The sequence below is a fragment of the Otolemur garnettii genome, unplaced genomic scaffold, assembly GCF_000181295.1.
Source record: "Otolemur garnettii isolate 467f Iridium unplaced genomic scaffold, OtoGar3 scaffold00021, whole genome shotgun sequence".
Lineage (NCBI taxonomy): Eukaryota > Metazoa > Chordata > Mammalia > Primates > Galagidae > Otolemur > Otolemur garnettii.
This window is the reverse complement of record NW_003852416.1, coordinates 25075129-25102159: the sequence shown is the minus strand read 5'-3', so window position 1 is coordinate 25102159 and position 27031 is coordinate 25075129. Positions and strand designations below refer to the sequence as shown.

The 27031-nt window shown below is 42.3% G+C and overlaps 1 protein-coding gene across 6 annotated transcripts in view; it reads right to left on the bottom strand.

Moving 5' to 3' along the window:
• SORBS1 (sorbin and SH3 domain containing 1) overlaps positions 1 to 27031 on the bottom strand; it is a 242430-nt gene that overhangs the window by 58552 nt on the left and 156847 nt on the right. For 5 of the 6 annotated variants that reach the window (XM_023511595.1, XM_023511596.1, XM_023511597.1 and 2 more), the window contains 5 exons: positions 24530 to 24702; positions 22540 to 22603; positions 10518 to 10565; positions 10266 to 10395; positions 7675 to 7789 (listed from right to left, as the gene is read on the bottom strand). In XM_023511595.1, coding sequence (XP_023367363.1) covers positions 7675 to 7789; positions 10266 to 10395; positions 10518 to 10565; positions 22540 to 22603; positions 24530 to 24702 — 530 coding nt within the window. Of the gene's footprint in view, positions 1 to 2160; positions 2245 to 7674; positions 7790 to 10265; positions 10396 to 10517; positions 10566 to 20370; positions 20434 to 20759; positions 20835 to 22539; positions 22604 to 24529; positions 24703 to 27031 lie in introns of all 6 variants that reach the window. The other variant, XM_003787314.3, reaches the window with a different exon arrangement.

Sequence of the window (27031 nt, the reverse complement as noted above, 5' to 3'; positions counted from 1 at the left end):
AATAGGTAAGGTTACAAGTGATAAAAGGTCCTAATATAAAAATGGACTGAATCCTTGGCAGCTGTTTTAAGTAGTTGTGTGGAACTCAGACTGGAGTACTCCGTAGAAACAGAATTAATCTATCAAGCCACTCACAGAGCCAATTTAATGTATGCTGAGCCTGAAATACTATCTATAAAAAAATGATTTGCAATGATACATTTAGTAAAACAAGTCAATCACAATTAAGTAGAAAAAAATTATCCCATAATATTTTCTAAAAGCTAATGTTCAGACAAAATTGGTTTATCTATTTGCAGATGAGCTGGCCAGAAATTTGTGGTTCTGAAAGGGACTTCAAAAATCAATGGCAAGGACTCTATTAAAATATAATTTAAAAGTAATAATCTTTGCTTTCCTTGATGAAGTATGGCATTATTGTCACATATACAAATCATGTTTTTTTTGTGTAGGCCTATGGAAAAACTACATATATCATATATCAAATGTTGTGTGTGTGTGTGTGAGAGAGAGAGAGAAACTGAGAGAGAAACCAAGAGAGAGAGGAACAGATTTTTAAGAAAAAGGACAAGAGGCTCGGCGCCTATAGCTCAACCGGCTAAGGCGCCAGCCACGTACACCTAAGGTGGCGGGTTCGAATCCCCAGCCCGGACCCGCCAAACAACAATGATGGCTGCAACCAAAAAAATAGCCGGGCGTTGTGGCGGGCGCCTGTGGTCCCAGCTACTTGGGAGGCAGAGGCAGGAGACTCGCTTGAGCCCAGGAATTGGAGGTTGCTGTGAGCTGTAATGCCATGGCACTCTGCCTAGGGGGACAGCTTGAGGCTCTGTCTCAAAAAAAAAAAAAAAAGAAAAAGGACAAGAAAAACATTAGGATACTGTTAAATATTTGCATGTGAAAAAGAGATAGATTTAACTGATGTTTGAAAGGCAAACAGCAGAGAAATAAAGGAGAGAAGGGAGAAGACATGAGGTGTGCACTAAAACTTTGGAGAGGGGACAAGAAAGGTGGGTAGCTTTGGCTGAATGTACCCTCTTCATGGTTCACTAGGTGGCGCTGTTCATTTGAAATAGCTCAGCAGACGAAGAGGACCAAGTAGGCTGTTTCCTAGTCTGGGGCTCCTAGATCAGAAGATGCCTGAACTTTCCAACCAAGCTGAGCATTGCTAAATCAAATTAGCAATTCTGGAGCACCAGATTAATTTCTTTATGTCTTCATATTAATGAAAAATAGACATGGAATTTAACATTTTATTGTCTGCAAATAAAACTATCATCCCAAACCACAGTAATTCAAAAGCTGAATTCAGTGTTTAAAGTCTCATACAAATATCTAATAAAATGTTTTTATAACTTAACTCTTCCACCTGTAAATTCCTTTTGCAGTTGTAATAATTAAGCTTTAAGTAGCTAGAGTTTTAATGTCAGTTTCTGGTCATCTCCCGTGGAAGGATGAGCTCGAGTCTCTTCCATTTGATATTCCTTTTGGTGCAGGCCTAAGAATATCCTCCTTGAAGTGCCAAAAGTCAATCGGTACCAAGCCAATTCAGAGATGTCATGGGAAGATTAGGTAAATGCTAAATATGCTGGAATTCCTTATTTCTCATCTTAAACTTTGGGAAATTTTATCATAAGTCACAGAAATCATTCCCTAAAAGTCATCTCTAATGGGGCTGCATTTGTAGGTCATATTTTCAGAGATTTGCCATAAGGGGTGATCACTTTCCTTGCATCTGTGCTTTGTAAAATGCTGTTTAAATCAGTGATAATGCTGGTCTCCTCAGCATGCAATGCACTTTCCTGCTTATTTTTAGTATGTCATAAATACTTTGGTCAAGGAAGTGAACCAATAACCAAAATAATGCCATTGACAAGGCATGTGGTATTGATTGTTACCAGCAGGAGGTCCAAAGACAAGAAATGACTATTCAGTGTCTCTCTGGGATAGTCTGTCAAGATATTCCAGAGCTCACTATCCTTTCTTGGCTAAGCAAGCAAAGGGAAGTTTATAGGTTGTAGTAAGACTATCCTACTATAAACCACCCAATGACTGTTCCTCACCTTCCGAATTCCTTACAAATAGATCTTAGTCTTTAGCAGCAACAATGCAGCAACAGCATTATTTTAAAAGGTGTATAACCACTGAAGCTATTAAACTTACCGGTTTCCCAAACTCCAATTCCGAAAAGAATTTATACCAAGGTTCATTCTTTAAATCTATCTCTTCTGGGCTTATATCCCGACTCTATAGGGGTTGGTGATAGGGAAATGGAAGAAAGAGAAGGATAACATTATGCAAAGATTACATAGGCACAGGCCAGTAGAGATGCAGTGGTTTCCAGGTATAGTCAGCAACTGCTCTCAATAGCAGCAATCATCTGCTTTTACTGATATGAGCAAAAACAGGAGAGAGAGGATGGTTTTATAAAAAAAACAAAGAAACTGAGGCAGGTAGCAGTGAGTGAATCATTCTCAGGCTTAAGGTAGAGGCAAAAGGACTGCAGATGGGGAACTCTGCACCACACTGCTGCCCTCCACAACAAATCTGAATGTGGGCACAACAGCATTCCTTAATAATTTTCAGTACTATGAAGGAAATAAAAGCCCTTGTTTCCTTGTTACAAAGAACTATTAGTTACAAGCAAATAACCTGGCGAGCACAACAAACATTTAGCCATCTATGCCAGTTGAGTAGAGCAAACAGTTTTTATAGGCTAGTATAGTTTTAGTACTTATTTGCAAGGCTGCCTTAAGGTTTTCAAAATAAACATAAATACTGACACTTTATAAAAGCCAATTGGTTAATACTGCATCTTTAATGGCACATGAATAGGAGAGAAACCATGTCCCATACACAGTAAAAGTGAAAGATGATATAAGTAAAAGCAGAGGACACAGTGAAAAAACATTTTAAACAAGTATCCATGGCGGGGTGAATACAGACAGAATATACTTCATGTTAAAGACCTGGGGGAAAAGAAAGTGAGGGAAAAGCTGGACAAGACAAGTAACAGAACAGGGATGAAAAAAACTCCTGGATTGTTATAAAAATAAGTTAGATTTCTCACTCTATATAACTCTAAGAGGTATCACATGGATGATAGACTGATTTCATGGGATATAATATTTAATCAAATATGTATAAAGTTGTGGTACCTTACTATATGGAATAATATATATTTCTGATTAGTTGGAAAATGAATATCTGGAAAGAAAATCAAGTTTTCCCCTTAATAATTGTAGATATGTTTACATCAGACAACAGTATGTGAGGTTCATGGTTTAATTAAATTCTTCTATGTATATGTTTCAAAAAACTTTGATAATCACAAAAAAGAGAAAGAGATTTTTCTACAGTTAATTCAAAACATAAAATGTACACATTTTCTATTGAGATTGAAAACACACAAGAAGCTTCACTACTTCCAGGCTTTAACACCTGAGCAAGGGGTTGCCACGTCTCCTGCACAAGTCTGTAATACAATTTCACAAGGCAGTTCTTCCTGAAAGCCTTTCTTCATGCAGTTAACAGCCCCTCTGCTGCCCCTCTGCAGTAGAAATGATTGCAAACTTTCTTGGTGACCTTTACCAAGCCCTTCTTCTAAGACCAGCAGTTTTCAACCTCTGGGTCATGACCCACAGGAACTGTATTAAATGGTCACAACATTAGGAAGGTTGAGAACCACTGTGCTAAGACCCTTAGAAGAATCTTTACCATTGTAGAAAAAGATAAGGCTACATGGCAGAGAATCTGTCTTTAACTGAAATTAAGCGATGATGAAATCAGGGAAATATGTATGTAAACACGAGGTCTGTCCTCTTGCATCCAGATAAAACCTACTCCAATGGTCTTTAGAGAATCAGAGCTTAAATCTCGAAGGCGAAGGCTTTTTCTCACTACTACAAATGGATTCTATATTTACTCAGTAAAATGAGGGACACTACCCAGAAGGATGCAACTATTCCTGAGTGACAGTTTAGATACTGGGATATTCCAGATCCTGATATGATGAAGTTTTATGAAACCTGTTTCATGTTTATTATTTTTACAAAGGCTATTTATAAATTGCTCTCTGAGAATAGGTTAGGCTGCCTTTTTTTTTTTTTTTAAATAAAATGTACCAGCTCTTTCGGGAAATTGCCTGAAAGTTTTGGCACTCACAGTCCTGAAAGAATTAACCCATTTTGTTCCCAAAGACTGTCTGCAGATTGTTTTATTGTAGAGGTTAATGCTGTGCCAAGAATAGAATCAGGAAGTATGTCGAACAGTGTGGGTCCAGAGCAGCAGACCTCAGTCCTTTGAGCTACCCAGAGATAAAGGTTAAAAGGTGATACCACATAGCATTAACTTCTGTGTTTGATTTTGCCCTGTATAACTCAGTTGTACATCCAATTACAGAATAGACCAATAGAAAACACCTTTCCAGGTGCAGAGCAGGAACTCTGCCCTGGCAGGCAGAACAAATTCCATTATGCCAGGTGAAGTTCTTTGGTACTGCAGGCTATTCTCCTAGCTCAAAGAAAATTCTTGGGAAAGGCAGGTAACTTGCTGGGAAAATGCCTGCTTCTCCTCATAGATGATTTTGCTGCTTGAACGACAGCCAGAGCCAGATTCAAATCTCCATTAGATAGATCATCTGCATGTGGTATGTTTCTATGCAGTACTTTATAGCATTCATAATTCTTGTACCCATATTATTACACTCGACCCCCCTCACTTGGCTTCAGTGAGGTTAGTGGGCCAGATATTTCTATATACAGGTTAAAAGAATAAAGTTCAGAAAGGTAAGTGACTTGGCCGAAGACAGCAGGCACAACTAGAACTGACCCAGAGGTCCAATGTTCTAACTCCTAGTCCAGTGTCTTTACGCTATATATATTCCATTTTTCATGCTCCAAATGAGAGGGGGCTGACCCACCCTGCTGACTCACGGCTAAGTGACTGATATGAGAAGCCAGGGAAGAAACTCAAAATAATAGTGGATTAAGAAACCATGCTAGGTAAATGCCCTTCTTGTATACTTCCAAATGAATACCATGTCTTTAATTACTATTTTAATATCTGTCCTTCCTACTATACACCAATGGGAGTAGAAACCTTACCGTCTAACCCAGAGCTTGATGCATAGTATTCTAGCGTACATTTGTTGAGTTAAGGCTGAAGTTCTGTAAAGGACTTCAGAGGAAAAGAAAAAGGAAAAAAGCCTGAAAAGGGCCATTTCTGAGAAGGCAGAGATTGACCAATAGCTCCCCAATTCCAAGGCCAGAAGAGAAGAAAATAGACTACTACTATGATAAAAAGGGCCAAGTAGGTATGGAGAACTTCACACAGGTCTGCCAAGCAGGTGACTATGTCACCAAGGCTGTGCATCTTCTGTAGGGAAAGCTGAAGCAGCACAGTGTCTCTCTCACTGTTTAGGATGGTCTGGGTGAGCTCCAGGGACAGGAGGAGCTCCAAGGCAGGGGGAGCTCAGGGCAACCCTTCCTGCTAACAAGACGCTACAACTGAAATTGCCAGAGTTAAACAGACATAACTACCTCAAATGGAAAAAAATAATTTCCCCCCCAAATGAGGTAGCACCTATCTGAGAGCAAATTTAGATTCGACGTCTGTCATTAGCTAGTCTACTTAGCCATAGTTAACGACCACAAAAGTGTGTGTGGGTAGGACAGTGCTTGAATTCTGGCAAACCAGATACTGGATACCAAAAGGCAAGATTCACATACATCCCAACCTTTCTGCTCATGTGATAAACATAGTAGGGAAAAAAAATCAAATAGAAAGGACTAATTCAACTAGTGTGAAAGATAGCGTCAAATGATTAAGATTTGTCTGAAATTTCTCTCTAAAATTAAAAACTTCTATCTGGAAGAATAGAGCTAAATTGGGTGAAAGGCACTGCATTAAGCTATTAACAGTTACGTTCCTCCCCAGCCTGCCTTTGGTGTTTACACCCCGTTAATGGATGAAGCCTAAGGTGTGGAGCAACACAGAGATTCCTGGGCAGCATCAGCCATCAGCCTGTGGTGCTTTGCAATCCATGTGTATGCTAGCACACCAGCATCCCCAGCAGCGCCCCTGTGGACACCGCGTGTTACCTTCAGGGGATGTAAAAACAATATAAATGATCCCAAAGAACTATGGCTTGGAAGATTCTCGTCCTTGTGGTACCCTGAGAAAAACTAAACTATACTGCTATTTTTTCCTAGTTCTAAATACTGGTTAAATTAATAGGAATCAAGGAAAAGAGATGAAAACAAAGAAGAAATTAAGAAAAGGGGCAAGACTTCTCCCAGAACCATGACAGTCTGTGAATGGTAATACTGCCAAAACAAAACACCCAAATTCCTCCAGAGTCCCCCAAATCAAGTAAAAGTATTAATTTTATGGTGGGTCACAGGATCATTATTAAAGTGTTTTCAGAAATACACCTGAAAAGAATGACTTTCTTTCCAGGAACACCTGGGTGAAAGGTTACCTTCCACGTTTATTATGGTATGTGGTACCTCTAACAGGCAGAGAACTTTGACTGAAAGGGGGACCCAGAGGCAATATTCTCTGCTCCTCTCTGAACTCTCTGCTTGAAATAACTGTGATGCACAGTAAACGTCAAGGAATGACAACTCTGAAAGTATTTCTGTGACCTGTTGACCTTTCTTCCTAATTAAAATTACTTATCTCATTGTGCCTTTAAAAATGTCACATTTTCATTTCAGTAGAAGTCAAATTGATTTTTCCTTAAACACACGTAGAGCAGAAGAGGCAGAGGGAACATAATTTAAGGCTGTATTTCAAAGGCCAGCTTGTTCTGCACATGCGGCAGTAGCAGCATTTTAATAAAAACCAATTTCCAGCATAATAATTCCATCCCACTATCATGCTGTAGAGCTGCAATGTTTATGGAGCTTCGGAGAACCCCGTTAGCCAGGATCACAATTCTGAACCAGCTTTTTCTAACGAAGGGTGAATAAAATAAAGTATGATTGGCAAATATGAAGCCAATCAGTTTGCAAAAATTCTTCCTGCTTCACAGAGAGGGACGCTTTCTCAGGGTAGTCTGTTATGCCCATACAGGCCTTCTTCCCCACTCTGAAGGGCTTGGAGATGTGAACTTGTGTAGGGAACCATAAGCCAGACTGAATACAAAAGTAGTCCTCAACACTGTATTTGTCAAAAAAGGTAAACCTAAAAGACGTTTTCTAACAGCCTGGGTTGTTTTATCCTAAGTCATAACATCCTGTTATATTTAGCTTTTAAAGATATACTAGTAAACTTCTACAATATTAACACATGTTCACATGAGTCACTTAGAAAGAAAAAAACCTGAAGTCCAGTTCAGTTAACCATACCTTGATAAATTAACAGACAATCAAAAAAGACAGCAGCAAAAAAATCAATCTTTATGTTAGTAGAAAAATTAATATTAGTTAAAACCATGCACAAAAAAAGCAACAGAGCCACAATCAGAGGATCCTTTAAGAACAGACTCTCAGGACTTATTTTATGAACACCTGCAAAAATGCAAAGGGGAAAAATACTTCATTTTTTCATTGTCTTCTAAACAAAGCAAGTCTATCTCAAGGGGAAAAAGAGTACAGTCCAACTGTCTGCATTATGCCTCTGGATTAAAGAACACAGGCAGGGGAGACCAAAGAACTTTAATGTGCACATTACCATCTTTTCGTTGGTCAGAACAGAAGACTTGCCAGGCTGATATTCATAAATGCTTTTGGGCTCTGCACGGTATTTTCTCGTATCCACTTTCTTATCTGGGGGCTCCCAGTCGTTTCTGTAGGAAAAAAAATAAAAATCCTATTAGAGCTACTTTCATGAAAATTGGCATTACCTTCTGACACAGTCTGACTGTTGTTAGCTACAGTCTCATCAAGAAATTTTTTATATCCAAAGTGTAAAATCAGAGTGAATAATTTAGTTGTGCTGAAAAATTTAGTTCTCAAAGCACATAAATCTGTGTTAACATCACAAAGGGCTTGAGGTGTCCTCTGCTCAAACCAGATGCTGGGAAGCAGAGAGAAGAGGAAGAAGCAGGGAGGGAGGAGGAAGCAGCAAAGCTGGCTCAGGAAAACCCTCCACCTTGCTCGGCTCTCATGAGCTTCTCATTCCCCAAACATGCCTATACTTCCCACTCGTGCTAGTGCCACGAGAGAGAACACTGGTCCTGGAGCCATTTGACTGTGGTTCGAATCCCTACTACATCACTTGCTAACTGGATAGTTAGAGACAAGCACTATACCTCTCAGTACCTCAGTTTCCTCATCTGAAAGATGCAGTTGTTACAAGGACTAAATGAGATAGTGCCTATAAATCTCTGAGCAGAGCACTAAGCCCATAGTCACCACTCAATAAATGTCACTAACTACATGTATAATAGTATTCTTCCCTATCCCACACCCCACTACACTACCCACCAATCTCAGCCTTTGGCACAGATACTTAATCTGGCATCCAGCAATGGGTTTCAGAGGATACATGACTCCTCGGAAATTATACAATTGTGTGTTTTTCTTTTTTTATTATTTTTCTTTATTTATTTTTTGAGATAGTCTCACTATATCACTTGGGGTAGAGTACCATGGTGTCACAGCTCACAGCAACCTCCAGCTCTTGGGCTTAAGTGATTCTCTTGCCTCAGCCTCCTAAGTAGCTAGAACTACAGGTGTCTGCCATAACACCCGGCTATTTTTTTGTTGTTGTTGCAGTTGTCATTGTTGTTTAGCTGGCCTTGGCCAGGTTCGAACCTGCCAGCCTCAGTATATGTGGCTGGCAGTGTAACCATTGTGCTATGGGCGCCAATCCTGTTTTTTTATTTGTTTTTTTTGAGTCAGGGTCTCACTCTGTTGCCCAGGCTAGAGTGCAGTGACACAATCATAGCTCACATAGCTCAGCCTCAAACTCCTGGGTTCAAGCTGTTCTCCTACCTCTGCCTCCTATGTAGCTAGACTTTAGACACAGGCTATCACACCAAGTTAATTTTTTTTTTTGGTAGAGATAAGGTCTTGCTATGTTGCCCAGGCTGCTCTCAAAATACTGGCCTCAAGCAATGTACCTGCCTTGACCTCCCAAAGTGCTAGAATAGGCATCCCCAAACTACAGCCTGGGGGCCACATGCAGCCCGCCTAGGACATTTATTCGGCCCACCAGGTGTTTTTGCTGCCGCTGCCTGTCCTGCTTAGCAGCCAACTCATTCTGGGGCCTGCAGTCTGGCCCTCCAACAGTCTGAGGGACAGTGAACTGGAACCCTGTTTAAAAAATTTGAGGACCCCAATTACAGCCATGCGCCACAATATTCAGCCCTCTTTGCAATTTTTTTTCCAGGTGCCTTATGATTGCATTTAGTTTTTTATGTAAGTTATAAACTTCTTAAAGACAGAGATAGTAATTTACATATTTGTATATTCTTCTATAACAAGAATAATAGTTTAATCAGCATAGAATGCACCCAGAAGGTGCTTAATGAATGCACCTATAAATGCATACAGCTTTCCTTTCAAATTAATTATTAAATTCCATAGGGAAACACCACTTAAGTATGTGTGGTGTTTTTAAAACAGCCATTTCATGTTTTGTCTATCAAGATGGAAAAGGTGTAGAGGTGTGAAACTGGATATGTATTTAAGGGAAAAACAAACAATTTTGTTGGCTCAGAGCCTTTTGGGTGTTGAGAAGTGAGGGAAGTCGGGGCTGGAAAATGATGGGACACTTGTTCAAATAGCCTAAGAAGTTTGCTCCATAGGGCATTTTTAGAGATTAAAAACTGCAGAAAAAGAAAATCGGGTTATTTAGTACAGGTACTAGAGATGACTAATGTTGCCATTAGAACAAGTCTCAGTAATACATGTCGCATGATTAAGTGGACATTAAAAAGTATGTTCATTTTAAAATTACAGTCTTTGTGTATGTGAACACAGTATGCACACAGAATATGAAAACAGGACAAATCGTGCAGCTAAGACTGGTGATATTCTTAACAAGTTGTAAGTACGGTCAACATTAAGTAAGCCCAAGCTATGAGCCAGGCACTGCTAGGAATGCTGTATTATCTCATTTTATCCTTGCAGTATCTCCATGGAGGAGCTGTGCCATTTTTATCCCCATTTTACAGGTGAGACTCAGAAAGAGTAAGTCACCAGTAACAGGTGACAGAGCAGGGACTCAAATTCTACATTGCTAAGAATGGAGGCTCCTAGGTGTCGATGAACACTGACCAGGCCTTGGCTGGTAACAGGGGACAAGGGGGCACTTACCTTTCGGGGCTGGACTTCAGTGAGGAAGAGCGGGCCGGGAGGGGGAGTGTGGCTGACCTCTTAACTACCTTCTCACCATCAATACAGCTCATCTCACTTTTTGAACGAGGCACAGAAAGGGGAGTTTTTGCTGCAGAAATACAATTCATACAAACAAGTTCAAAGTGATGAAAACTGAAAACAAGATGGTATCTATCCTCATCTACCACCTTCCCTCCCTCCCCCACAACCAGGAAATTAGAAGCTACTTACTGTCTTCAGAAAAAGAGTATCGAGGAGAGTACAGATCTGAATCATCATCTATTGAACAAAACAAAACACAGTGAGGAGAAATCTGGCTCAGGTAGGAGAACCCAGTTGCACATGCTCCCCTTCATAGTTGGCACCAGCATCCAGCCCCACCAGGGAACCCAGCGGAGGGAGGAGGCAGCAAGCGCTGGAAACTATGCCACAGCAGACCGCGTTTGAGAAGAGCAAGGTTCACAGCATCTACTCAACCACCTGCAGTGTCGGCAGGACACTCACAACACCAGCTGGATGACTGTTGCCTGATACCAAGAAATGCATGAGGACAAATAGCCAAAGGCCACTCAGGAGACTCTCTCCCACCAAAGCTGGAATGCAGGGTCCACGTCTGCCTGAGATGGACCCCTGCTGCCCCTGATCTAGCCCACTGGGTCCCATGGAGTCTTGAGAGCCCTTTTCCCAGGATGTGCAGAATGCTCCGGGTTGGGAAGAGGCCCAGGGGTGTGTACTAGCTCCCCACCTCAGCTTTGAGCTGTTTTATTTTAAGCTTCCATATACAACATCATTAACAGAAATTCTGCAACTAAAAAGAGTTTGAGAAAACCTTCATAGAAATTTGTTTTGATTCCACCACAGCCTGTTCCCTGAGTGTATTTCTTTCCTTGGAACACAACATACCCACAGGTGTATGGTTGTACCATAACAGCAAAGGCACCACCCAGGTAAGCATCTAAACTGTGACTTCGGAATAAAGCAAACTCACATCCCCATGAGTTTCTGTGGAGGGTGAAGGCTCTCCATGAGCTTGACAAATACCCCTAAATAAGCTGACCACGGGAGCTCTGAAACTCGAAGAAGCAGGACAAGATCTGAAGCCCTCATGGAAGTGGCTGTATTTTCTGAACTAAAACTCAAGACCATAGGCATGCTTATGGGAACAGACTTCTAAAGTTGAACTGTCCTGAAAATCCAGGTTAGTCACTATATCCATGATGATCCCTCCAAAGTGATACTCCAAAAAGATTCCGAAACAGCTTTTCCATTTTTTTTTTCTTTTCTTTTTTTCTGTCTCACTATACCAAGTCTCACTTTGTCACCCTGGGTAGAATGTTGTGGATCACAGCTCACAGCAACCTCAAACTCTTGGGTTCAGATGATACTCTTGCCTCATCCTCCCAAGTAGCTGGGACTACAGGCACTCATCACAATGCCCGGCTACTTTTTCTATTGTTAGTAGAGACAGGGTCTTACTCTTGCTCACGCTGGTCTTGAACTCCTGAGTCAGGCAATCCACTTACCACTGCCTCCCAGAGTGCTAAGATTATAGGCGTGAGCCATTGTACCTGGCTCAGTTTCTAATATCTTGCTAATCTGAATTCAAAATTCATGTAAATGGAATGAAGACCCAATTCTTTCCCTTAAAATCCATAATAGCTTTAGTAAAGCACATGAACTAACCTTTGAAGACAAGGCAAAGAATCCAATATAATATGTTAACAACTAATTGTTATTCGAGCCCTAGTTTCTATCTACACAAATGATTTTAAGTTTCAGACCACCAAGGGCAGAATATTTTATGAAATGTAAACACAGCTACCATGGCTATTATTTTGAGCAAAGCATTATTCAGACAACCTATTCCCGCTTTTTGTCCCCTCCCCTCTTTTCCCATTTTTGTCTGTTCCAAGTCTCCCTTAACATAAGGGACAGGCCTTGGGTACCAATGTACCCTCCTCCTCCTTCCCTCTCTTTCATTTTTATGGATAAGAATTAATCAACACCAAGGTTGAATAGGGCTTAAGGTTCTTCTACCACCACAGCCAAGTCTTTCAGTATTATAAATTGAGCACATAAGCTTAAGTTAACTTCTGAAAATAGGGCTGGGGAAGGAGATAAAATGGGATCCATAAATAGGTTCTCTGAAAGCCTGTTTGGAAGAATTGTATGTTGCTAGTTTTGCGTTTGCTTTTTTTTTTTTTTTTTTTGGAGACACCTGGATAGAGTGCCGTGGCATCACAGCTCACAGCAACTTCTTGGGCTTAAGCAATTCTCTTGCCCCAGCCTCCCAAGTAGCTGGGACTATAGACACCCACCACAACACCCAGCTATTTTTGTTGTTGTTTGGCAGGCCCAGGCTGGGTTCAAACCTGCCAGCTTCGGTGTATGTAGCTGGCACCCAAGCCACTGAGCTATGGGTGCTGAGCCTGCTTTTTAAAAATTTTTTAAACAGAACTTCTGATTATCGTACTGATAAAATGCCATGTCCTCAAAGAAACCTAAAAATCAGCTTTGATTGCAGAGATTTGATTAGAAAAAAATGGTGCCTACCCTAAATAAAAAGTTAGCTTAGGCAAAAACTGATATATATACTGCATAAAATGCAGCTTAGTATTTCAGCTCAAAACCCTGAACCTCTCTGAATCAAGGAGAAATTGCAGCCTATCTGTAAATGATGACGTCAATGTTAATTTCTAACTATTACCTGGTTCATGAGGTGAGATGCAAAGTTTTTGCAGGGGGTTGGGGGGTAGGGGTAAAGGAGGATTTAAATATTCAAAGATTTTTTTTTTGAGCCTGAGCTCTATAAAAAAAATGTTTCTCCCTAGAGCTGTCTAATGTGAAATTCTAGAAGGTTTATTAGAAGAAAATGAGAAATAATTCTTATGAAATGGGGGAAAAAATAGCACTACTTAGAAAGTTGAACAATTTAGGTACTTTGAAAAAGGGAGGGAAAAGTAGGAAAGTTGGGGGTGCAGGCAACAGAGAAGTCTGAATGACTGAATGCCCACGACGCTCCTTTCGTTTTTGCTATAGATGGAAAAAGAAATCTCACCCACCCACTCTAGACCAACACAGGGCAGTGGAGTCTCTGTGAACAAGTACTCCATTTCTCATAGTGTCCATGGGATCTGACATGTGGATTTCAACTTATGGAGTCTTTTCTCTTTTTGAGACAGAGTCTTACTCTGTTGCCCTAGGCTAGAGTGCTGTGGCATTAGCCTAGCTCACAACAACCTCGCACTCCTGAGTTCGAGTTAGTCCTCTTGCTTCAGCCTCCCAATAGCTGGGACTACAGGTGCCTGCCACAATGCCCAGCTAATATTTTTATTTTAAGTAGAGATGGGGTCTTACTCCCGGCCACAACACCCAGCTAAGTTTTTTATTTTAAGTCCAGATAGGGTCTTGCTCTTGCTCAGGCTGGTCTTGAACTCCTGAGCTCAATCAAGTGATTCTCCTGCCTAGGTGTCCCCAAGTGCTAGAATTAGAGGCACCAGTTTCAATTTATGGACTTTTAAGAGGGCAAACTAAAGTTGTATGGATTCGTCTGAATAACTTTAGCAATTAGGACAAGTTCTAGGGATATATAATTTGTTCTTTTAACTTTTAATGCTTGTCTTACAAATCTAATTGGCAGTAAATTTTATTTTAGTTTACGAATAAAAATAGTAATAGTAGCTCTCATTATAAAGTACCTAATAATAGCTGGTGATTTACTAATATCATTTCACTTAAAAACTCCAGGAATATCTCATTTTATAGACAAAGAAAGACAAGCCCAAGCAGGTTAAGAAAATGTGCCCTTGGCTGCAGAGTGAGAAAGAGACAAAGCAGGAATGGACTCAAGTTCTTTCTGACTCCACTTCCCTGTATCACTTCAGCCCTGTGACAGGGATGCCTGCTGTCTTTCAGCTTTCACCCCAGCTTCATCTCCTCAATCCTAGGACAGTTGAAATATTGTGGTTATTCCATTATCATTTTCATTACAGAAGAAGCAGAGAAGGTCTTGAAACTCATGTACTGTGCTGCTGGGCAGGCCACTTTCTAGTTCCTGAAGCCTTTGCTCTATTTTTCTGCATCACCCCACCCTGGTTGACACTTAAGCAAGTGTTCTGAGTTACCCTACCACATTTCTAGTTTTCCTCCTGCTAGTCTTCAGGAAAGGGGTGACCCTGAGTCACTCGTGCCACATTTTCCCCCTTGTTGCTCCTTGCTACCACCTCCTGGTAGGCCAAGTCCACACTGGGGAAGATGGGTAGGCTCTAGGGAATACCAAGGAATGGTAAAACCGGGTGTGAGAAGCACCCCTGTGCATTTTTATACACTAGAGCTAGCCAAATGGAATGTGTGCATGAGTACACATGCAACCACAGTTAAGGCATGTTAAATGAAGCGTTTTTCCAGTTGTCTATGAACTAGCATCTGAAACCCTACCCTCACTATTTCTCCAAGGGCTCTTTAAAATAACACTATAGTGAGATAGCTCTGCAGAGATACTGTGATTTCTGTTCATGGTAGAACCACACACTAATTGTGCCCCTCAGAGCACCACATCAGACGTCAATCCTTGGCAGCAACACTCAGAACTTCCCATGCCAGTGATTTCCAGGAAGTGCCAACATTAAGCAGGATTTACACAGGCTGACCAAACTCACTAAGGGCCCTGAAGGCCCCTGCTGGGCTCTGAGGTTTACATACCAATGATTCTCCACTGGGCTTTTGGAACATGTCCTTGGTAACTCATTTTGGGGACAGCTATTTCCTAAACCTGCCAGGAGCCACAACTATAGTCTCTTTAAATGAGCTTCCAAATGATGATTTATCTTGTTGGTTTTTTTTTAAGAATTTATAAAAATCATAAAAAAAAAAAAAAAAAACTGGCCAAAGTGCTGGTGAAAATTGTTCTATACAAAAACTATGTGACTGTGGCCAGGACTAGTGGTTCACACCCATAATCCTAACACTTCAGGAGGATGAGGTGGGAGGATCACTTGAGCTCAGCTCGAGATCAGCCTGAGCAAGAGTGAGACCCCTTCTCTGCTTAAAAATAGAAATATTATCTGGGCCTCATGGTAGGCGCCTGTAGTCCCAGCTATTCAGGAGGCTGAAGCAGGAGGGCTCCTTGAGCCCAAAAGGTTGCTGTGAGATAGGCTGAGGCCATGGCACTCTAGCCAGGGTGACTGAGTGAAATTCTGTCTCAAAAAACAAACAAACAAAAAAAAAGTGACTGACTAAAACGGAATGGGCAAAAAGCAGTATTTGCATAACCAATTACCTATGTCAATTAAATTCCACTTTTAAGCATTCCATAGGCCTTAAAACTTAAAATGATTTTTCTAATATTAATGGCTCATTTTTTCAAAACACCTCTAATAGCTCAGCATGATTCCTTCTCTGGCTTTCCCCCACACACTTAGGGAGAGAAAGGAGAGGAGAGAACGCATACATACCTCCCACAAACAGAAGCAATGAAAGACAGAGGGACACAGGCAGAGTTGGGCACAGAGCCCTGATGAGATGGGACAGGAGGGATAAGCCAGAGGGCCAGGGATGTCAGGACATCCAGGCGGTGTCGGGGAAGGGTCACTAGGCTGTCTATGTGCTGGTTTAAGAAAATTAAGTTTTAAGGAATGAAAAATTCCAGGATAGGGTATGGAGCAGCTGTGGAAGACATACTCAGAAAACAAAAATAGACTCCTGAGGAAGAGAATAAAGCAGAGCAAGACAAAAGTGAAAGGAGAAAATCTGGGAGGACCAAAGGGCTGGAAAAAGACTCACCGTCCTCAACTCCTGTTGGATTCCTGGTGGAAAGGGAATAACTGCCACTGTATCTTAACTATCCCGCAGCACAAAGACTTTTGCACTTGCTAGGCGGAGCCCTCCTGGGCAGCTCTCCTTAGGGGAGCAAAGGTGACGACTACATAGCCCCTCCTCTGGGCAGTGCTAGCTGGAGTTTGGGGCAGGAGGCACAGATCCTGGCCAAGCATCTTCACAATAGAACTATTTGCTTCAACTTAAGTGAAATAGGGCTATTCTTAGAAATCCTGTAAAACCAGTAGAGTATCATTTTAACTCGACTACAGATGTGCCTGAGAAAATCAGTCTTCTTAAATCCTTGCCTTGGTACAATTTCATCTAGGAATGAGGTCAGAGCACTTTGACACCACAGCCTGGGGATGCCTAGAGGTTATGTTCTCAGTCAATCACCAAGAAATGGCAGCAGCCACCACTGACCTAAAGTGGTGAAAGAAGCATCCAAAAGCGAGGACAAACGCTGGCCTCTGAGACCTCACCTCTGACAACAGCCCCCACCCCAACAGGATCTATACACCATGAAGTAACATACCAGTTACACGGCTTTGCTGCAGATTCGAAGGCATTATTTGAAAGTATCTTCATTGCTCTTTTTTTTTTCTTTTTTTAGAGACAGAGTCTCACTTTGTCACCCTTGGTAGAGTGCTATGGCATCACAGCTCACAGCAATCTCCAGCTCCTGGGCTTAGGCAATTCTCTGCCTCAGTCTCAGTGATGGTTCCATTATTGTTATAAATAGGATTCCACCTGTGAGTGGCTAAGGTGCTGACACACCATACCTTAAAGCAGGAGGGTGAGGAAGGGGAGACAGCTTGTCCCTCTCACTCCCATGTCATGAAACAAAGCACGATTACACGTAACATCTATCCTGTCCCATCCAGAATAGTCTCAAAGATTATTAAATGATTAAAGGTGACTGTTCTTTGTTGGAATTTATGAAGTTTTTTTTTTTTATAAAAGTACATTTTGAACTTTATTGGTTAAGACATGATAATTCTATTTATATTCTAAAAGTCAGTCCAGAAGTTTGTTTTTTCAATGCAGCTGAGGGGGAGGGAGGAAGGCAGCTGCTAAGCCAGCATAAACAAACTTTCACATAGTCCCTTACTATTTAGGAGACTCAGCTTTGGGATATTTAAAAATATATTTTTTATACTGTATAAACAACCAGAATTTAGACAGCAGCCCTGAGGCTAGGCTTTGATAGGTTTATTACAAATAATTCTAGTTCCAGATTCTGAATTAAAACAAAACAAAACAAAACAGCAGCAAAAACAACTTTCTCTCTAGGAGATACACTCTGGAATGATGACTCAGATTTCCCAGTGAAGTTATCTCTTTCTTAACATACATTAACATCTGTGGGTGGAGCCCCCATTAGGTGAGCCGTCTTGAACACCTTTCTTTGAAAGGCATAAATCTTTCCTACATTCAGAAGGGTGTGTGTGGAGGTCAGGGACACCTAACCCAAACATGGAGTTGGAGCAGCACCAAGGACAGGGCTGAGGAGGACCTGCGGGAGCTCACACACAAGATCAAAACAATTATGTTTTAGACCCAGAAATCCAGAGAATCTCTTTAAATTCAAAACACACACATACACAAAACCGAAAGCAAAACGCAATGATTCTTAAAGATGATCTGGCTCAAACATTTCCCTCATTTAAAGCTTTGATCTAACTGAATATATCAGTGATCCATGCCTAGATATGTCATCCAGGCAGGAGTGAGGTTGTGAGATGGAAGCTATGTGTGTTAAAAGTCTAATCACATTTGTTATAAATGTATGTCCAACCTAATCTTTTCCTTTTTATTCCTTAAGACTATTTCTTGGCTCGGCGCCTATAGCTCAACCGGCTAAGGCGCCAGCCACGTACACCTAAGGTGGCGGGTTCGAATCCCCAGCCCGGACCCGCCAAACAACAATAATGGCTGCAACCAAAAAATAGCCGGGCGTTGTGGCGGGCGCCTGTGGTCCCAGCAACTTGGGAGGCTGAGGCAGGAGACTCGCTTGAGCCCAGGAGTTGGAGGTTGCTATGAGCTGTAATGCCATGGCACTCTACCCAGGGGGACAGCTTGAGGCTCTGTCTCAAAAAAAAAAAAAAAAGACTATTTCTTCCATTTCGGTCTTTGAAAATGAAAAATGGCAAGGTCTGCTTCTAAATTATATGTGACAAGTTGTCATGTGAGCTCTTACTGGTTATGTCTCTAAGAAAAATAGACCCAATTCCCTCTTGCGCTGGATTTCATATGTACCAAAGAGCAGACACTGTTGTCAGTTGGGGTTGCTAGGTGTGGTGGCTCATGACATGGGAGCTCTGGGAGTGAAGCCAGGAAACCCTATCTTCAGACCAACAGCCAGGCTGACCCATGGAAGCTATGGGCACTGCTTGCCCCAGGCCTAAGGCAATCTTCTGGTCCCATGGGAGCTCCTGTGCCTTTCTGCAGGACGCCTCTTAGTGGGCCTTCCTCTGTCCATGTCTGTGGAACAATGTGCCTTATCATGCTCTGTGCTTGTCCACTTATCTTAGAAGAGAACTCTACGAGGGGGTTAGATTTCGAAGATCAAATAAAGCACAAATCAAAAATTGAAATTAGTCAAACTTACCCTCAAAAAGCTTCTCCCTCATCCAACTCAGTCAATTGTTTCTACAAGGTTTTTGGGTAGAATCAGCACCCTAACACAGTAGGCTTATGCTCTCCGCACCAAACAGGCTCTTGTTAGCAATGAGGTGGGCACTGATCTGCATTCAATCATCAGCTTTTAGTTCTGAAAGTCTGGGACTTTTTCAGGCTTTTCTTTTCATTGCATTCAAAATAGACCCCAAACATGAAAAGGTTGGAAACCACTGACTAGGGGACATAAAAGGAAGACCAAAAATGGACTATGATATCTTAACTAATACTGCATCTAACACACCATATGTGTCATCTCATGTACGGTAAGTGATTGGCAAGAACTTGGTGAATGATCAATGAGTGACTTTGTTAATGATGAGATGGGCTGTGAGGGACATCAATTTGCTGAGCTGATGAGAGCAGAGCACCACTGAGTGCTACAAGAGAACTCCGGCTCCATGGTCCAAACCTTTCTTTACTCATCAACCTTCTCCAGGTGCTACTGAGGATCTATTATATGCCAGCAAGGTTTCCTTTGGCCTTCTGGACAGATGCTGTCACAACTGTCCCCCACACTGGACACAGCATGCTACAGTAGACTTGCCCAATCCATGGCAGATGTGAATTTCTGAGGACGGGGACTTGTCTTATTCACAGCATTACCCTCAGTTCTAAGGCATGGCACACAGAAAGTGCTCAATTGTACTTGGATAAATGAATAAAGTTTAAGCACTCAATATCTCACCCTAGAAGAGCATTTAACACAAGTTCTTCCTCTATACCAGTGGTTCTCAACCTTCCTAAAGCTGCAATGTATTTTCCTCATTACAAAGGGGTCACGACCCACAGGCTGAGAACTCCTGCCCTATCCACTTCTCTGGCTCACTCATCCAAAGAACAGATAATCCTTGCTATGAGGATAATTCTCAAGATGCTGCCCTTAACTCACCTTTTAGAAAGTGCTTTGACACCTAGAATTTTTGCCCCAGAAAAGAGTATCTCTTAGATATAAATGTGGTTGTCTTCCCTAGCAGGTGCCAACTCCTATCCGGCTTTTTCATAAAATATTTTTCAGCCTGGCCAAAACCCTTATTTTCAAGAGGGATCTTCTCCCACCATGACTAAATCTTACACCTGGATAACTCTTCAGGAATTCCCTACCAAAAATAGACACCCTGAGAGACCATGACAAGAGGGGCCTAGTGATGTAAAGTTAGCTGCAGGAATAAGAACCTGGTAATTTTTTTTGTATTGAGAGCCAGCAGGAGACCTACTCATCCACCATAATGACTCAGCTTCCCTGAGTCACCGCCCAACCATCAACATTAGATGACCACCCAGATACAAAGCCCTGGGTGGTTGGGTACAGGCAGCTTTGCCCAGAGCCCCACATGTACAAAGTGTTATAACTAAGCTATGCTGGCTACTTCATTAATCATATAAACCCTAAGGGAACAGGATTAAAATGCCATTTGTACAGACTTTGGTTATTTAGTCAGCTAGGAGTAAGACACCACCACAAAACACGGACGTTAGAGGGAAGCAAATGATTGGGAGACAGCCCATAGCCACAAGGAAAAAACCCCAAGGTGAAAAAGAAAGTAACAGCACCAGTACAAAGAGAGGCACACAGTTTTCCTTTAATTACCTTCAGACTTAGGACTAGGAGTAGATGCAGGAAACTGGTAGGTAGGAGTGTAAGGATTGTCCTCTGTAGCAGAGAAAAGCAGTGGATTTTGAAACCATCCACCATGAAGTGGAGGAACTAACAGATCCCCAATTGACTCTTTCCAATGATCGATTACCTATTTTAGTGTTATTAAAGCACACGGGCATCAAACTTGAAAATAGATTAATGAATTAGAAAGGGCTTAGTTATTTTAATACAGCACATCATGCAAATAAGTGAAATAAAATATTCACCAGCCAAAAACAACTATGAAAACAAAATCTAAAAGCCAAATCTTATGCCTACAATGGAACTATAAGATAATTTAAAGCTAGGGCAACAGATAAGACTGTCTAAGTTTATGGTACCTTCAGAAGTTTGCTGGATTTCAGGAAGTTCAGGGAATTTGTACGTAGGGAAATAAGGGTTTTCTTCAGGAGTGTCTAGGCAGAGGAGCAGGTTTAAGAGAGAAAATAGAGGAAGATACAAATGGAGAGAATGAACGAGTAGCTTCCACATACAGTTTAGGTTCCTTGGTGACATGAAAGAAATTCAAACTGCTTTTAAAAATCCAGTCCTTTCGCCTGAATTACTGAGACACATCAAACAAGACAATATCAATACTCCTCACGGACAAGGACCTACACATAAACAGGCACCAACAGGCCTAATGGTTGTGTCCTTAACCTTAGGACAAAGCTTCAAGTTTTCACTTTTTATAGGTAAGAAATATTAAGTATGATAACCAATAGTATGTAATAAAACGCCATCCTAAAATAATTTTTTTAACAAAGCTTGTGTTGCAGACATTAGAATTGAGGAAAACAATTGAGGATTCATAGTTTTTAAAATACCTCTGCCTACCAGTAAGTCAGATAGTTTTGTTTAGAGCATGTAATTTAGATTAGTAACTATGAGAAAAGGTGTGGGGGAGAATTACATTATTTTGCATGTATACATATGTCTGTGTCTCTGCATTTACGTTTCCAAAGCTAGGTCTGAAGGTGAGAGTCACACATCATTTAAGGAAATGGACAGCAGCTTTAGGAAGTGATCAGTGGATCAGATCCCATCTAATCACAGAGATCCGAGCATTTAGAACTACTACTGTGACGGAGCTCAGCCACCCAGCCACAGTGGTTTACTCTTGACTCAGAAATGCTAAACACTCAGTCTAGAGGGGTGTGCCCAGGTTCATTTCAAATCCAGCAGGAGTTAATTAACAGTGATGTTAGTAGCATCTACAGCTAATCAGAGACTGGGCTTACTCCGGTGGAACACTGCCCAGACACAAAGATTTCTTTGCTTTCATGTGTCATCCATGCCAGGCGGCCAGACTGGATTTGGGCACAGGGAAGGGCAGGGCGCTCTCTCTGCCCACAGAAAGGGTGATGCCCTTCCCACAGTGCAGTCACATCCCTGCCTCTGAGTGGGGCTGGTGGCACAGGCAGCAATGAGAGCTGGTGGCATCATGACCTGTCCAAGCACTGGCCTGGGTTTCTCCTACCATGCTGGGCCACTGGCTGATAGCTGAGCAGGCCTCTGATTTGAAAGCTCTTCTCTTTCAGCCTGAGCAGGCTCTAGTGTGGCAGCTCTTGACTGAATCTCAGGGCTACCTGCCAAGGACTGGCTCCCAGCTGGGGAAGGTCCCCTTCCATATTAACATAGCCTTAGAGGCGCACTATATGTTGTACTTCCCAAGGCCAAATGTGTCATTTAGCCCTGGGATTGGCCCCAGGGGCCCATCAGTAAGTGGAGGATTGAGTCTAGGTGAGAAAGGTTTTCTTAATTCCCAGCTCAGTGCTTTCTCAATTCACTCTGCCCATAAAACAGTCATGAGCCGACACAGGATGATGGCCTTAAAAGCTAGAAGCAGGTGGGAGCTGGTGCTGCTCACATTCCAGGCAGACTGATGCTGGTACACAGGCAGAGTGTGGGGCTCAGCCTGCTGCATTCCACAGCCCCTGGGAGGGAGGACTTCAGTGTCCCCTCCCTCCTGCACTCTGAAGGCTCATGGCAGGGCTCAGGCAGACCAGTACCTAATGGGGTCGCCCTCTAGTGCCCTAGAAAATGAGTTCAGGGCCACACCACAATAGTCACGATATGGGCACACAGCACAGCACAGTTTCTACAAATAAAAATCAGTACCTCTGTTTAGTTTGTGGATCTGCTTAAACATAGTCTTGTACCAATCTTTTGATCTCTCGGTGTTCTGGAGAAAAATAAAGGCAAAGAGTTAATTAAAATGGAAATCTTGGCATGTTTCAGACCTAAAATGATTACAGAATAAAAATCAAATGGGAAAGAAAGTGACATTTGAATGAAAAACTCAATCACATTTATATGTCTTCGAAAAAGGCAAAACTTTTGAGAAAGAACAAACTAAGAGATTTAGACTCAATCTGTGGTGTGATATTTGGCCAAAAGGATGAAGTTTTTTTGTTTTTTTTTTTTGAGACAGAGTCTCACTATGTTGCCTTCAGTAGAGTGCTATAGCATCACAGCTCACAGTAACCTCAAACTCTTGGGCTTAAGCAATTCTCTTGCCTCAAGCCTCTGGATTAGCTGGGACTACAGGTGCTTGCCACAACGCCTGGATATTTTTTTTTTTATAGTTGTCATTGCTGTTTGGCAGGCCTGGGCCAGATTCGAAAATACCAGCTCCAGTATATATGGCTGGCACCCTAGTTGCTGAGCTATAGGCACCAAGCTAGGATACGGATTTTTAAAATAGTGGACAAGGATCCACTTGAAATGTGCTCATTTTTAATTTTTTAAAATTTCATTTTTAGAGAGAATCTCTCTCCATATACAGATGCCAAACATAAAAGACAAAGAATTCTTGCTTATATGCTATGTCACCACTCAGGACACATTCTACGTTCTGTAGAAATGTATCTAAGTCACCTTGCACAGGGCCAGATTTAGAATGCATACATTAAAACATAACCCATTATAGCATTCAGTGCCAGAGTTCTCATCCTACCCACAAAGTTGGGATGGTTTTTTTTTTTTTTTGATAAAAATAAAATAAGGAAGGTGACAGATAGGTGGTTAGGGCAGATATTTTCACTCCCACTTTACAGATGAGGAAATGAGATACAGAACAACAAAGTGAATCATCTGAGGTCACAGAGCTGGTGAGGAAGGTACCCAGTTTGACACGATGGTGAGGGGTGCGGTTTGGGAGTTGGGTAGACCACTGTCACACACAAGTTGGGCAGATAATGCAATCCCTCTAAGCCCGTTTCCTCATCTATAAAGTGCAAAATGATATTAGTATCAACCACTCACTCAGGTGAGTGATGTTTTAATGAGATGGTGTACTCAGCAAATGGTAGCTGCAATTACTCTTAATAATTCTCCCCCTGTATTACCACCTAGGACCAGAAAAAGAGTTATTTTCGTGCTTAGCCCATAGCTCTATTAACCTCCTCCAAAAGGGCACATTTGCTAAATGAAAATCACAGAAGAATATATAGTACCCGCTGTCTGGGGGACACATGGAGAGGAAGAGAATTCACCCAAAGCCAGGCCCCAAAGTTGGGCTTCCCTGGAATTCCTTAGGGCCTGCAGGGGAGAGTGGAGCAGGACTACTGAGAGACTGGCTCTGTCCTCAGTCCCTTCTGAGTTTTCCTAGCGTGGCTAGCTCAGTCCCTTCTGAGTTTTTCTTAGAGTTTCCTATGCATTTTCCATCCAGGGAGATCTTTCCAAACCCCCAAAGAGAGACCCAGGGGCCTCGTACTCTCCACAGGGTTTTCCAATCCTGAACCAAGAATGTCTCACCTGCTCCACACAACAATAATGAAGGAAAACAGTCCATAACATTATCTCTTGAACACTCCCTTACCGGAAGCATCCTAGAAGTTCTGCAGCAGAGAAATGTCTCTCGGTAGCACCCAGCTCTTCCTCATATTTTGGCCACGAAACCCTTTATTCCTGAGGCCTATCACACCCAACACCTGCTTTGGAAAAGCTGCATGCACCAAGTCTGGAGCACAGCTCCTGAGGGCTCTGACACTCGAGGGCCCTCCCTATAAGGCTTCTGTACCCACAGACAAGGTTCACACAGACTCAGAGTATACACTTGTCATGGCTTGCTTACAATGAAAACTAAAAAGGACTCCAGTATCCATACCCGGAGTGGGATGCCCACTTCATCCATGGAAACATCGCTCAGGTCCTGAGTGCTCTTAACCACCCGCCTACTGTTATCCTTTGCTTTCTTTTCAGCAGCCCTGCCAGGTGAGGTGGGTTTTTCCTGGGTTGGTGCCGAGTCCTGCTCTCCCACTCTTCTTTCTGAGACAGAGTCTAGAAATAAAAAGCAATTGTTAGCTGAAGCTCTTCTGGTAGCATGAAAGCAAAAAAGGTCTGAACAGTCCAGCTGGGGGAAAATGTGTTTGCAAATTCTCAACTGGAACTAGTTCCACTTAAAGCAGTGGTCAGCAAACTACAGCCCGCCACCTGTTTTTGTAAGTGGAGTTTTACTGGAACAAAGCCACACTGATTCATTTACATATTATTTATGGCTGCTTTTATCCTGCCATGTCTGAGCTGAGTAGCTGTGACAGAAACCATAGGGCCTGCAAAGCCTAAAATATTTACCATCCTTTTAGCCCTTTAAAAAATAGTTTCCTGACAGTGTGAAAGTGCCATGCAGAAGTGTGCATGTGGTGCTCTGGCCATCTGAGTAGTTCTGACTGTTCTAGAAATTGAGGGAGCAGATAGAATCATAAGGAGGCAATAAAATAGGACTCGAAAATTTTTGTTTTCTCTTGGGGAAGTCACTTAACTTTTCTGTGCCTCAGTTTTCTTATCTAAAAGTAGGGATGATGCTTCCGCTGGCACATTCGTGGCAGTGTTGTTAAGGGAACTTACCAAGACAAACTTATGCCAACAGGTTCAGGAAGCTGCACATTGCTAAGTGCACAGTACAGATTATTTAATTTGGTTTAAGACTGGAAGTTATAGAGAGCTAATAAGCATACCAGATGTAATTTAGTGAGTATAAAATTACATAACAGAATCTGTTACTCTGACCATGTTATTTATTTATTTATTTATTTATTTATTTATATTTTTTGAGACAGAGCCTCAAGCTGTCCCCCTGGGTAGAGTGCTGTGGCATCACAGCTCACAGCAACCTCCAACTCCTGGGCTCAAGCGAGTCTCCTGCCTCAGCCTCCCAAGTAGCTGGGACCACAGGTGCCTGCCACAACGCCAGGCTATTTTTTGGTTGCAGCCATCATTGTTGTTTGGCGGGCCCGGGCTGGATTTAAACCTGCCACCTTCAGTGTATGTGGCTGGTGCCTCAGCCACTTGAGCCACAGGCACCAAGCCATGTTATTTATTTATTGAGGAGGCACTTACTAATCACAGGATACTGTGCCCTGCCCTGCCCTGCCCTGCTCTGTGGACATGCAGGTGAACTTTAAGAATCCTGGTCTTCAAGAGGCTTACAGTCTGGTGGGCAGGAAGAGCAAGTGAGCCAGCAATGAGAATGCAGGCTGATGAAAGCCAGGTTCTCAGAGAAGCCAAGCAGATGAACACAACTGAAGGTTACTCCTGGTAGAAAAACAGACTAAGCAAATATATGTGGACCTCTGAACAGCTCTGAGCAAATTATATGCCAGGCACTGTGTACAACTCTTCATAGACCTTGCTTCCTTTTAGCTTCCCAATAACTCTATAAGGAAGAAACTCTTATCACCCCTCTTTCCTTTTTTTTATTTTAATAATTAAAGGACCAAAACAAAGAGACATTAAAGCAGGGATCCTCAAACTTTTTAAACAGGGGGCCAGTTCACTGTTCCTCAAACCGTTGGAGGGTCGGGCTGCGGGCCCCGGGACGAGTTGGCTGCTAAGCAGGACAGGCAGCGGCAGGAAAAACACCCAGTAGGCTGGATAAATGTCTTAGGTGGGCCGCATGTGGCCCGCAGGCTGTAGTTTGAGGATGCCTGCATTAAGGTATCCATATAGGGTCACACAGCCAGAACATGGCCAAGTGGGGACTTAGCCTAGGGTCCACGTGACGCCAGCAATCCTCTCTGACACATCCTGTCTTGCCTCCCTCAATGATAGCACCAAGGTTTTGGAACTGGGAGTCTGGCTTCATCCAAATAGAGAAATTAAGAAAGGAACTCAAGACTGGGCACAGTGGCTCATGGCTGTAATCCTAGCACTCCAGGAGGACAAGGCAGGAGGATCCCTTCAGCTCAGGAATTTGAGAGCAGCCTAAGCAAGAGCAAGACCCTGTCTCTATTAAGAATAGAAAAATCAGCCAAGCATTGTAGCAGATTTCTGTAGTCCCAGCTACTTGGGAGGCAAGAGGATCTCTCGAGCCCATGAGTTTGAGGTTGCTGTGAGCTGGGCTAAAGCCATGGCACTCTAGCCTGGGCAACAGAGAAGAGTCTCAAAAAAAAAAAAAAAGGAACTGGGTTGGGGAAGGGAGGGAGAAAAGATGGCTTTCTAGACCATAGTAACTCTGAGAAGAAAGTGAGACACTCAGCAGCAATGCCTGGATATCCCTAGAAGAAATGTGGAGCAAGGTTCCCAGCTCCTGTGGCTCAAGTGGCTGAGGTACCACCCACATACATCTGAGCTGGAGGGTTTGAATCCAGCTTGGGCCTGCCAAACAATG